This window comes from Thermobia domestica, chromosome 13 (assembly GCF_964235325.1).
Source record: "Thermobia domestica chromosome 13, izTheDome1.hap1.1, whole genome shotgun sequence".
Taxonomy (NCBI): domain Eukaryota; kingdom Metazoa; phylum Arthropoda; class Insecta; order Zygentoma; family Lepismatidae; genus Thermobia; species Thermobia domestica.
In genome coordinates, this window is record NC_137466.1 from 122,798,973 (window position 1) to 122,812,349 (window position 13,377).

Genomic DNA, 13,377 nt, shown 5'->3' on the forward strand with positions numbered 1-13,377 from the left:
AGTGGGAAGCAAGATGGTGTTTAACACATCAATGTAGGCCTGCGCTGTGAGAGTGCCACGTAAAACAATGGGTGCAAGCCCCCTCCAAGAAACACACGACCACACCATAATACCACCACCTCCGAATTTTACTGTTAGCACTACACACACTGATAGATGACTGTTCAATCGTCCAATGTTTACACTCCTTACATCAAGCGAGGCGTTGTTGGGCATTTACCTGCGTGATGTGTGGCTTATGAGCAGCCGCTCGATTATGAAATCCAAGTTTTCTCACCTCATGCCTAACTGTCATAGTACTTTGAGTGGATCCTGATGCAGTAGTTAATTCCTGTGTGATGGTCTGGATAGATGTCTGCCTATTACACTTTACGACCCTCTTCAACTGTCGGCGGTCTCTGTCAGTCAACAGACGAGGTCGGCCTGTACGCTTTTGTGCTGTACGTGTCCCTTAACGTTTCCACTTCATCACATCAGACTTGGACCTAGGGATGTTTAGGAGTGTGGAAATCTCGCGTATAGACTTCTGACACAATTGACACCCAATCACCTGACCACGTTCGAAGTCTGTGAGTTCCGCGGAGCGCCCTGTTGTGCTTTCTCACGATGTCTAATGACTACTGAGGTCGCTGGCAGTAGGTGGCAGCACAATGCACCTAATATGAAAAAAGTATGTTTTGGGGGGTGTCCGGATACTTTTGTTCACATATCAAATGATAAAAGGGCTATAGTGTAATGAAAAAGCAAAGTGAGATTTTATTAGTAAAAATAATTATATATTCAGTGTTGTGATTGTTTTTCTCTCCTACATTATTTATTTTTAATAGTGTTTTAGTAAATAAGCATAGTGGCTTTTTTTTTTTTTTTTTTTTGCTTGCATATATGAGTAATGTTTGTGTGCGTTATGGTGTGAGTGGCCGTCTGATCATCCGTGAGGTTTTCGAGACGAGACATCTGAACCTCTCGGTGCGTAATGCTCATCTCGTTATTGAGACCGGCGAGCAATTTGGGGAAAATTCTGTAATCCCTTTTTGGAGATGTCCTTCAATGTCTTAACCAGGTAAGTCCAGGTCTCTTGAAAATACTCATTGGCAGGACAACGGAGGACAGACCACGGAAAGCGGTTATAAATTTTCTACTCAACTTTCATATTTTTAAACCGAAAGTACTAATAGAGGGTATAGCTCATCTTGTCAGCTAATATTGTAAGAAGTGGATTATGTAATACTATTAACGTAGCAAATAAATTGTATTTCATAACTACAACATATCATTTGCTTGCATATTTACAACCTTCCTTTCCCTGATATTTATAGTAACATGTCCGGCACTGGGAACAGTTTTTTGACCAACGTCATTTTGAGCATTTTAGAAAATCGAAAAATTTAATGTTGAAATCTTATAATAAAAATGTTATGCTGTGAATATTGTCAGTGTGTTTTCTTATATCGATTTGTTGATTGGTTTTTAAGCAAGTATTTAAAAAAAAGGCTTAGGTGTCCAGTACTGGGGCAAGCTACCCTATATTAGAGGGAACAATGAAGCACGACCAATACCTAGAAGTTCTTCAAGAACTGCTTCCCCAGACTGCAATCTGATATGATGACGCACACTTCATCTTTATACATGATGCAGCCCCATACCACAGGGGTAAAACTGTGACTAAATTCTTCGAGAACAATGAAATTAGTGTTCTTCCGTGGCCTGGCAATAGTCCTGATATGAACCCGATTGAAAACCCCTGGAGCTTCATGAAGGAAAAGCTAAGAAGAAGCATATTACAAACAAACATTAATTGATCGAGGAGATCAACAATTTGTGGTATCATGATGCTGAATTGAAGTCAAAATGTGCTAAACTCGTATATAGCATGCCACAAAGGATAAAAGACTTAATAAAGAATAACGGATTTCATACGAAGTAGTAATCTTTGTGTGAGAGATCATTTTCTTTTAAGTATTCCATTTCATTTTTTGTTTCCAATTTAGATACACACATTGTATTGTATTTATATTTAAATGTCACGAAGCATTTGTTTAATTGATATTGAAAAGCATGTGCCATGACCAAAAGAAATTAGAACAGAGTTACAGAACAGTAATTTGACTAACAAGGGAAGATAGGGACATTATATATCGAAGTGGAAGATGGTTTATACACCAATCGAAAGCACTAATGACACCTATTACGAAACTGTAATAAAAATTTTCCGAATCGAGTTATATTAAGTGCGAGTTATATTAATATACAGGGTGTCTAGAAAATCTGTTACTACCCCTAAAAATCGCAAACGGTACGACAGATGCCAAAACAGGAAAACACGTATTTGATCATTTTAAAAGTACAATGTATCAAAGCAAAAATTGTTGTCCTAGGGCTACCCGCAGGGTCCCAGGCGGGGTCCAACTCAAAATTTGCAAATGGTGACGAGATCAAGTAGCGTATCGTTGGAAAGCTGTTGGGAAATGAACGAAGACGAAACAAGTCTCTACTCTCTAAAATTGCCATGTGCAAAATGGTAGCCGGTCAAAATGTCAGCAAAAACGTCATTGTAAAGTCTATGACCACTCATAAACTTGAAATGGTGCGACAGATGTCAAAACAGGAAAACACGTGAGTCATCATTTCGAAAGTAGAATGATTGAAAGAAAAAAATATTTGTCCCAGGATCCTCCACAGGGTCCCAGACGGGAACTCCTAGCTGAAAAAATTTAAATTTCAAGGGGGGTCAAGTAGCATATTGTTTGAAAACTGTTGTTAAATGAAAGTAGATGGAAGAAGTCTGGACGTTCTGCGATAACTCTGTGCAAAGATCTTGCGTTTCAGTTCTTTTTTCTGTGGTCAGGTGTTCGTTTGTTTTCACTTTAATTCGTGTACGCGACGTAAAGAAAGGAAATGCGCCTACTATGAGATTCTGCTCTTCGGGGCCCATTAATGTGTAAAGAAAGAAAGAAAAAGAAAAGAAACGACAAGAACAAAAAGCGAAAAGGGGCGGAGATTATTATATTGAAGTGGAAGATGGCTTATCGAAACACTAATCGAAAGCACAAACTATGCTCATTAAGAAACTATAATATTGTTATTGGTCCGAATCCATGTACAGTGTGAGTCATATGCATGATTAATTGTAAGTTTTCGCATTTTCACCGAATATTGTATCAGATACCATTGGAAATGGTTTGAATAAAATCTGAAACTGATTTTCTAGACATGTGTGTTTGACAAAAGTGCTAAATCGTAGTTCATTTTCATGCACAGTGAATCACTACTTCCATACACATGTTGTTTCATTTAACAACAGCTTTCAAACAATATTCTATTTGATCCCCCTTGAAATTTGAAAATTTTGAGTAGGACCATGTGGAGGAACCTGGCACAAATATTTTTACTTTCAATCATTCTACTTTCGAAATGATGACTCACGTGTTTTCCTGTTTTGGCATCTGTCGTACCGTTTGCGATTTTTAGGGGTGGCAACGCATTTTCTAGACACCCTGTATATTAATATAACTCGCACAGTATATGCATTCGGAAAATTTTTATTACAGTTGCTTAATAGGTGTCATTAGTGCTTTCGATTGGTGTATAAACCATCTTCCACTTCGATATATAATCTCCCTCTCTTCCCTTGTAAGTTGAAAAGCGTTTCCTGATGTAATATTGTAAGATCTGTAAAATATTCAGAAACTGAACGTTGAGTCTAATAATTTGAACACATCTGTAGTAAGGATAGACTATATTTCACATTTTGATCTTTGCTAAAAAAAATATCTTGATCAGTATTTCAGAATTAAAATAAATATATATTTATGCAACGCTCAAAATAAGACTCCTATATGCTACGTCATGAAGATTAATATTTAAAAATAATCAAATAACATTACAGTTAGTTTTCACAATTAAAATCAATGGTCTAACAATAACATGCTGAACGTATTTCAAATGTATTAAATGTATAAAAAATAGGAATACCCAGAACTTTTCATGTGGGTGTGTGTGAAAGTAATTAAAGCCAATCTACCCTTTTATTATAACATTTTTAGGCATAAGTTTTATTGGGTTTTCCGTATTTTAAAAGAAAGAAAATGTGACAATTAAAGGGAAAAAATAATCATATAGGGCGAGCACTGGTAAATCAAACATATATTCATATAATGTTGTCCATAGGATTTTGTCCGCCTTGTCAGAATTGTTCTTGATTTTTTATCGCTTGGGTTTTGTCCCCGCTCTCGTTACTACAGCCATTATATGCGCCTACATGACTTCCGATGTGCATAAAAACACGCTAGGAGTCAAGCATTTCGGTGCTACATTTCCCTTTAAAAAAAAAAAAAAAAAAAATCATTCCAGCATAAAATTCCCTGTCTCCAAAGGTTAGGCAGAACGGGAACTCCTACCTAAATACCATTTAAAATATTTTCTACAAAGTGGTGGAGGGCCTTTAGGCAGAACGGGAATGAATCATGAACTCCAAACTAAAACTTCTAATATGGAGATGTGTTTATATAAAACAGTCCCTTTTTTCTACATTAATAAATTCCAGAACACTTGAAATTTTAATTTTTTTAAAGATGTGCCAAATGTATACGTAATTCATAAATTTGAGGAAAAAACTTGCATAATAAACTCTCGATGGGGATCGAACTTGAGACCCTGTGTGCAAGTATCACGCGCTAGCAACTACACAAGCAGGGAGTACTGTTTCAAGTAAACTTCACTCTCTTCCTACAGAAGAAGAACTCCTTTGTAACACTTCCCAATACTAACATTCCGATTTTGATAAAATTTGGCAGGTAGATACTACACATAAAATAAACGAATCCGTGTTTTTTTTTTTTTATTTATTTTCTGCGGAAAAGCGGTTTTAGAGGGCAAAAGTTCCCACCCCAAATTTTTAAAGTTGACGCCCGAAAGGCAAGAAGGCAAAAGCCCCAAAATTTTCAAAGTTGACGCCCGAAGTGAATGAAACTGTGCACAGATATTGTAGACGTAAAATGAGGTAACACATGGTACGTATTTTCCTGGAAAAAACGGTAGGGTGGAGCATGGGCCCTCCAAACCTTTGATCATGATATATCAAAAGTGCTAGTAACAGTATGTCAGAAGTGCCTAGAGGACATGAAGAACTGCAACGAAACTTTGTGTAGTGACAATACGCAAAAAATAAACGAATATGAGATTTTTTTATTTTATGCGAAATTCCCCACTCAAAATTTTGAAAGTTGACGTCCGAAAGGCAAGAAGGTATGGACCAAAGTGAATGAAACTGTGCACAGATATTGTAGACGTAAAAATGAGGGAATACGTGTTTGTATTTTCCTTATATATATATATATAAAGTGGGGCACTGACCTTCTTAACTGTTGATTGCGAAATATGAAAGGTGCAAATAAGTGTACGTTAGAAGTTCCTAAAGGATATGAAGAACTGCAACGAAACTGTGCAAAAATAAAATGAACACGTGTTTTTAGTTTGTGCAGAAAAACAGTTTTGGGAATAAGGCCTCCTCCGAAAAAAAAGTATATATTACCGTAGTAGCGGAGGAAGGAGTGGACCGAATCAAATGAAATTGTGTGTAGATGTAAAGTAAGGCTTGTCGGATTTCCTAAGTGTCAGCATCCGATTTGCTTCAAATTTGGCACATCAACAGTAAACAGAAAATAAATCGACACGTGTTTTTGTTTATGCGGAAAAACATTGTAAGATTAAAGGGGCCTCCCGAAATACTATAAAATACGCTATACTGTTTCTGCTTACTGTTGATGTGCCAAATTTGAAGAAATCGAATGGGGACACTTGTTGAACACAAAAGATCTTATTTTATTTATAATATCTACACACAATAACATTCGCTTTGGTCCACTCTTTCCGCTACCCAACGCTTCGGTCCACCCAACAGTTTCTTTCTTTTCTTTTTTTCATGAAAATACGAATCACGTATTCCCTAGTCTTACGTCTACAATATCTATGTACAATTTCATTCACTTCGGTCTACTTCTTCTTGCCTTTCGGGCGTCAACTTTCAAAATTTTGAGTAGGTGCTTTTGCTCCTAAAACCGTTTTTCCGAAGAAAACAATAAAAAAAGCTGTTAGTTTATTGTCCCTACACAAAGTTTCGTTGCAGTTCTTCATGTCTTTTAGGCACTTCTGACATACTGTTATTAGCATTTTTGATATTTCGTAATCAAAGGTTTGAAGAGGTCCGTGCCCCACCCAACCGTTTTTTCTAGGAAAATACGAAACACGTATTCCCTCATTTTACGTCTACAATATCTATGTACAATTTCATTCACTTCGGTCCACTTCCTCTTGCCATTGGCCCTCCTTCGTAATAACGACGCTGTATAAGGACGCAAAACTCATATAGCCTCGCTGCTGAACGGGACGTTAAACTCAAAATCAACAGCGAAACTATATATATATATATATATATATATATATATAAAATCAGCTATTGCTTCTACACTATTACAATGGTTCGTACTTTAATACATCCTTCCCCAACCATGGGTGCGGCATTGATTAAACGTAATGTTCTTGTGTTAAATAAATTTATTTTAAATATATCTAAGTTTCTCATTAATTTCAATTAAGTTGCTTTTCAACATCCTCTAAAATTTCAGTGACGCACTATGAGCTATAAGCTATTAACTTCTGTGGCCACCCCTGCTACAAACTACAGACTTAAATATTCGATAAAGCATTTCAGTAATAAGTAGTTGCCACAATACTATTATGAACGTATTTAATTCCAACGGTAACAGCTGTTAGTAATACTAAAATTATTATTAATAATGACAACGAGTAAGGAGTAGTTAATTACAGTATGACAACTATTTGCTACGGAAAGACTCGAATACAATAAATATATGTGCAAAATAATTTACTTCAAAACAACTCAAAGAAAGCAAAATTTATGACGTATATAACTAAAACACAACATTATGTTACTAATACGAAGTCAATGGTATGGGAATAGAAAAAAAAAAAAAAAAAAAACAGACATTATGGAAGATCTGGGAATCACATTTGATAAGTTTTTAATATTTTGAGACCACACAAATGTCATAATGCAAATAGCAAGAAAGAACAACAGGCTTCATTTATTTATTTTTTATTTCAGAACGATAGAATATGTATTTATACAAATTACTTGTAAGAACTAAGGTTCTGTAATATGAAACAGTATATCTAAAATTTGACTAACAGATTGACAGTATTCTTGGCACGGACGCGATGGTAGCGCCACAAGAAAGTTTTAGGTCCAGTGCCGTTTAGGACTTGTGCGCGAAATTATTTTTAGAACTTGAGCCGTTTAGGACTTTGTGCCGCGAAATGATTTGTAGGACTTGTGACGCGAAATGACTTTTAGGACTTGTGACGCGAAATAATTTTTAGGACTTCTGCCGCGTCCCCATTAGCAACCATCATTAACACAAAGACAGTGGATGAAAACCCTTCCAGTGTCAATCAGTGGGCTCTGGTTTATAAATGTTAACATTGTTGTCAGTGAAATTGTAGCCTCAACCTTGAAGGAAATGATGTCGAAGATATCTACCGATCCTGCTCTCCGAATTGAGGACCAACTGCACAAATTCACTCCAATGAGATATTCTCTCATTTTCATCATAACAACGTCCCTTTCAGTGTTGTAGTGTTCAACTTTTTTTTCTTCCAGTGAGTGAGAAGCGCTTGTTATCCACAGTGCCTATTTCATACGGATCTGATCAATTCGTACAAGTGTCATTTATATCTCTGTGCTACTAAAAAATAACCTTTCAGATTATTTTTCTGCCTCCACCAGGCGGGTGTAATATCCTGATCATGTATTGGCTATGAACAATGGCAGAACATACTTCAACCATCAACAAGCCATTATATGACCCCGAAGTATGGATATGTTAACAGCAGCGCCAGAAACGAGGATGGACGAAGAACCTCACCTTTTTCACTGACTACTTGGGGTCAGAATATCCTATCAAGACTACCTACTCTTGTCGACTGCTTGGTTTGAAAAGTTAACCCATATACGAACTTCAAAGACTCTGAGAGTTCTCCAACACAAACGCTTTCCATGCTTCTGTCTTGCTGCTCTGAATAGAAGGAAGACCTATAGAAAGTGACATAACTACGTCACCGGCCTTAGTTTTGTAAAGATCTGTATTACAGTGGTTTATAATAAAAGGTAAAGGGGTCTAAAATCATAAATCCGTGTACATTACTCTATCTAAGAAATATTACAATATAGAAAACTACGTAATTAGGAGCACGAGTAATCATAACGAGTTGCTTTTACCGAGTATAAGAACCCACTAATTTGAGAACCAGAAGCGTTCTTCCCGTTGGGTTTGGCCTGGCTTGCCAAAAGGAGAATTTTCCGGATCGTTGAGGGATTGCGAGACAATTTATGAAATGTTGCTATAAAGTAAACAAGTATTCAATATGGGACGATTACGCCAGGTTAACTTATACAGTCCTGGGAACTCAAGTTTACATAATTATCCAGTCTTTCTTGAGGTAACACGTAACAAATCCGAAATCAACATTTCTAACCAACGTCTCGCTTTCTTACACATACACATCACACTATCAAAAGCATTATTGTTTCCTTATCAGTCTGGCTGGCGAAGTAAGTCGGCGAAACATCTGCTTCGTTCCCAAACGAGAAATTGTGCAGTTTGTAAAAAAGAAAGAAAGAAAAAAATCTTTTTAACGTTCTTGTATTTTTAGTCTTTCGTAGCAAAGAAAAAATAAAGAATAAATGTTCACTAAAGTGTCTTGTACACTTGTGGTAAAAAGTAGTTCAGAATCAAGAATTACTTTTCTTCGAAATTCCCTGACGTACACGTTTGTTGTCACCCTGGAAATGTGTTGTGTTACTTTAAAAACTATTCCGTTCGGAATAGTCTTGACAAAATTACAGAAAAGTTTTATACTCTGGCAACACTGTTTAGTCAGTCTACATATTCTTGTACCTGAAGATTAGGATAGCTTTATTCGGAATTACTTTCATCATAAACCTTTCTAAGGTATTTTGCAATGGAGCAATGTGTCTCCTCAAATTACTCTTGGAGTTTGCTAGACATATATTTTTGTTCACCGTTATGCAGTTATCTATTATACGCAATAACTTGACGTATTAAAAGTATAAAATGTTTTCAAGTTAGCAACATTGCATCACTTATGACATTGATAAAGTTTATAGAGAGCCTGTATATATATATATATATATATAATCTTACAAAAATTTCTTACAAATTGCTTAAGTACGCTTAAAGATATTTTAATTAACTTTCAAACTTTATCATTGATTGATTTCACGTTCCTGAAATCTTTATTTTGCCATAGCTTTATTATGACCATTAGTAGCTACGACTTTGGAATACAGTATGTTACACCTCCAAAGGAACTTTCTAACTCTGCTTTCAGGACATAGGAAACTCATTTTACAGTTGAGAATCGTTCCTGGTGAGTTTTATAAACAGTTAAATCCTTGAGTTTTTAAAATTTACGCCCAATGCAAAGACATAAAAAGAAATATAAAATCCATATCGATTAGTATTCCATTACTTCAATGTCGCTTAATTGTAAATGTATTGTATTACTTCAGCGTATATTCAATATGCCAAGAAATTTCTTTGAGTATTACAATATATTTATTTCTCTAAGATAAACAAAGCATTCTCGATTAGAACTGATAATTAAAAATTACTGATATAATTATTTAACAAACAAGTAGTGTATTCAATTATTTCTGTACAATAAATACTTATATATACATATGCATTCACACACAAATTAGTTGTCATCTAGTATGAGTTTATCATCTCCCTTCTTGGGAGCCAACCAATTCACCGTGCAAAAGGAATACAATACTTCTACGTGCCTTCAACTTCCTCGATGTGAACTGGTAACCCATAAACAACTATGGCAGAGACGGTGACGTAATGTTTGGCAGATGTCCTGGTTTCCGCTACTGCTCGTACCAAATCGGTTCTCTTCTGTGTATCACTGAAGAGCCATTTGTTGAAAAGTTCAACATTAAATGCATCACAATCCACATCAGAGACTGGCCATAGCATTCCTACCATGCAAGGACTGACAGAAAGACAACGTTAAAATGATATTTACATAATTTTTCTTTGACTATTCTATCAAATCTTGTTTCTATATTGTCGAACTAAACACAACCAATTGAGCAAGCCTATGTGATAAAAATATAATACAAACACACAACAGTTGAATCTTCATCAGACTTTCACTCCTCCTACCAGTTAATGTGTTGAAACTGTTTCGTGTTTGTATTTTTGTATATATATTTTATCACATAGCTTTGCTCAGTGTGTTGTTGTGTATAACTTTCCTTTGTTATTACGCTGTTGACAATTGCGAAGGAATAGTAGTGTAGGGTAGTTAATCATTTAAAGAAAGATATTTTAGAGCAGAGAAGCTTTAGGTTTTCCCATTTGTAGAAATACATATGTATTCTCCAAACAACTTCAATAAAAAGGAACGTGTATGGTTCTTATTATATTCGAACACAAAACGCCTAAACTGAGTTTGAATGAAGAGAATCTAAATAAGAATTGACATAATATTATTAATGGTTTTACTAAAGAATTTACATCACCTTGAAGCGTAACGCACTTGGTTTTTCCGAGAAAGCAAATGCTGAAAAGCATTCTCTTAGGAGCAACTGGACGTGGAGTACAACACGTAACTGCGTTTGTATTCTGAGTGCCTATTGCCCAGTGAATGCTAATTTCGTTCGCTGTTCCAGTTTTGACAAAGTTATGAGTGTTTCATAAACACTAATTATTTTTTGTTTTCTAATCAAGAAGTCACAATTTATTTGCACTTTATTGGAACAATTACGTGTGAAAGTTTTTGGCGTTTTTTAAATATTTATTTATTTATTTATCAGTACGTCGTTACCGATGAAGGGAACAGGAGAGTTCTTGCAATTTTCACAATATAAACATACAGGCATAAAAAGTTTTTATTATTAAGTTAATACTGTAATAATGTACCAGGCTTTGTCCTTATTGCGGGTACAAGAACCCTATATTTGCTATATACGAAGTTTCATGAAAATCTGGAAAATAGAAAGTTAAGTTTTACTTGAATGATTTGATATGGAATTGCTTAAAAGAGAGATTCTCTTCTGCTAGATTAACTTCGTATACAACTCACATTATTGAATAGTAAGTCGAAAAAAAATTGTATATTTTAAAGTTGTCACCAGCTGAAAACTGACTGTGCTTACGGAAGGTTTCTTAACAAACAAACGAAAAAAAAAAAAAAAAAAAATCTGGAAGCTAATGGAATTTAGGCTACCATTGTTACATAGAATTACAACTATCGAAATAGACTTTTTAGACACATTTACTGATGGGAAATGTGTATTTAAAAAATACAAGTATCTGCACAAAAGCGTATTCATAGCAAAATACAAGAGGCACTGAATTCATGTAAAGGCGACAGAAGCTACCGAAAATAACTATAACAATGTAAGAAAGAAGCAAGCACGACCAAAAAAAGTTGAGGATTTTGATGAACAGAGATTTTGAGATCTGCTGTTTTATTATTATTATTATTATTTGTTAGTTTTATTTACGTATTCTTGGTTATACATGTTTATTATGTGGTAATCAAATGATCAGATAAAGTATATTAAAGCAGTTGTTATTAACTGACATTTTCTCATGTTAATAAAATAGACAATTTTTGATTTTACACTTAATCAGGAACGTAAAGTCAGGGCCGTAGCAAGCAGAAAGACAGAGGGTGTAGAATACGGTAATTCAATGAAAAAATATTCAACGTATCTACATAATACCAGAATTTATCACGATAAATTACTATTCTGTTTAGTTTAATCATTAAGTAACTTCGCTGACTAGAATTAACTAACCACATGCCAATGGCTGGTTGGATTGAATTTCATGGTGGAATCGGAACCACCATAATGTGCTCAAATGTTTCAAGGCTCTTCCACAGGGAAATGAACTTGGGATCTCGTGCATCAAAGGCGCAGGCGCTAGCCACTAGACCAGTCCCATTTATTTATATGACCCACATTTAAATGTACCACTTATCCACTACCAATTGTGTTCGATCTACAGGTCACCTCTACTGACCATTTCCCGGCATCGGAGTTTCCATTGCAGGAGACTGTGTTGCAGCTAGACCATGGGTATTGTATCCCACTGTTCTTTACAGGCCTTCCACAAGCCGGAGACGGTGCGGACTCGACGATAAGACAGGCGCCGCTTGAGGAGTTCGAAAGCACAATAGCTCATTGGGCTGGCATCTAAACTCTTGATAGGGATGTCAGAGAAGGGAACTGCCGAAATCCCAGTGTCCTGTTCCGTTTTCAGCGTGTGGTTGGATGCCTTGTCTCGGTGCATTCAACCTGGTTCACATTTTGTCCGTACAATGCTAAGGTTTCATACTGTTACATTTCAGTCAGAACATGAGTCTGGTAATATGCAGTATTGATTTTGACGTTTCGCTCCACCTTTCGGAGACACAGTTTGCACATGTTCGAGAAACCAACCACAATCATGAACTCTTTTGGGAAACTGTGCACTGGCGGAGGAACGTGCACCGGCCCTTGATTACTGGTCTGTATGTAATGGCATGATCTCCACCACAGTCTGTGAGGTAAATTCATACCTCATCAAGAATAACAACGAACTTCTACAATCACCTTCGAGATAACCTTCATATAGTCTCCTCCAATTTCTTTTTAGCTCAGCCACAAGACAGTTTCGGAGCATGTACATTGATCTTGCGAACCACCGTGAGGTGTAAATCCCTATGAATGGCGCAGTTAATTGTCGCCTGCGATATGCAGCATTTGCTGGCCATCGCACACTGTGTGTTGGGATTTTCGGAAGTCGCACTATGCCGAACCATACGCAGTAGCGGTTTCTAGCTGCTTGCATCGGTGTGGTGGGCTCAGAGTCCTATTCCGTATAATACGATTCACAGTGGCACACCCTACACAAAAATTACACACTAGACATGTTTTTACGATGCGCGACGTCATGAGTTTAGCGTCGGAAAGAGCCACAATGAACCCCTCCCAGAATGATTTCAGTTTCGGCGGCATCAGACTACGCTCGACCACATTGCTCTACTAGGTGACTCATGGCGATGGGTTGCATGTACGGTGCAGTTGCACATTGACTTCGGCTCAATATAAATGAATCAACTTCTCTAGATTGTAAATTATTAGGCCGATTGAGAGTTTAATGGGGATACACAGTAAAGAGTATTACTTTACAAAATTGGCACTTTCTGACAAAATTTTCTTTGGAATTTGAAGTTCCTTTCAAGCATCGAAGCTACGAGTATATGCATCATAAATCT

At 36.3% G+C, this 13,377-nt stretch overlaps 1 protein-coding gene across 2 annotated transcripts in view; it reads right to left on the reverse strand.

Annotated features, from left to right (window-relative positions):
* Positions 1 to 9,631: 9,631 nt before the first annotated feature.
* Positions 9,632 to 13,377, reverse strand: part of Sse (extra spindle pole bodies like 1, separase) — a 74,831-nt gene continuing 71,085 nt past the window's right edge. For both annotated transcript variants that reach the window (XM_081736393.1, XM_081736392.1), the window contains exon 9: positions 9,632 to 10,098. In XM_081736393.1, the coding sequence (XP_081592519.1) occupies positions 9,879 to 10,098 (220 nt within the window). In that variant the 3' untranslated portion in view covers positions 9,632 to 9,878. The remainder of the gene's footprint in view (positions 10,099 to 13,377) is intronic.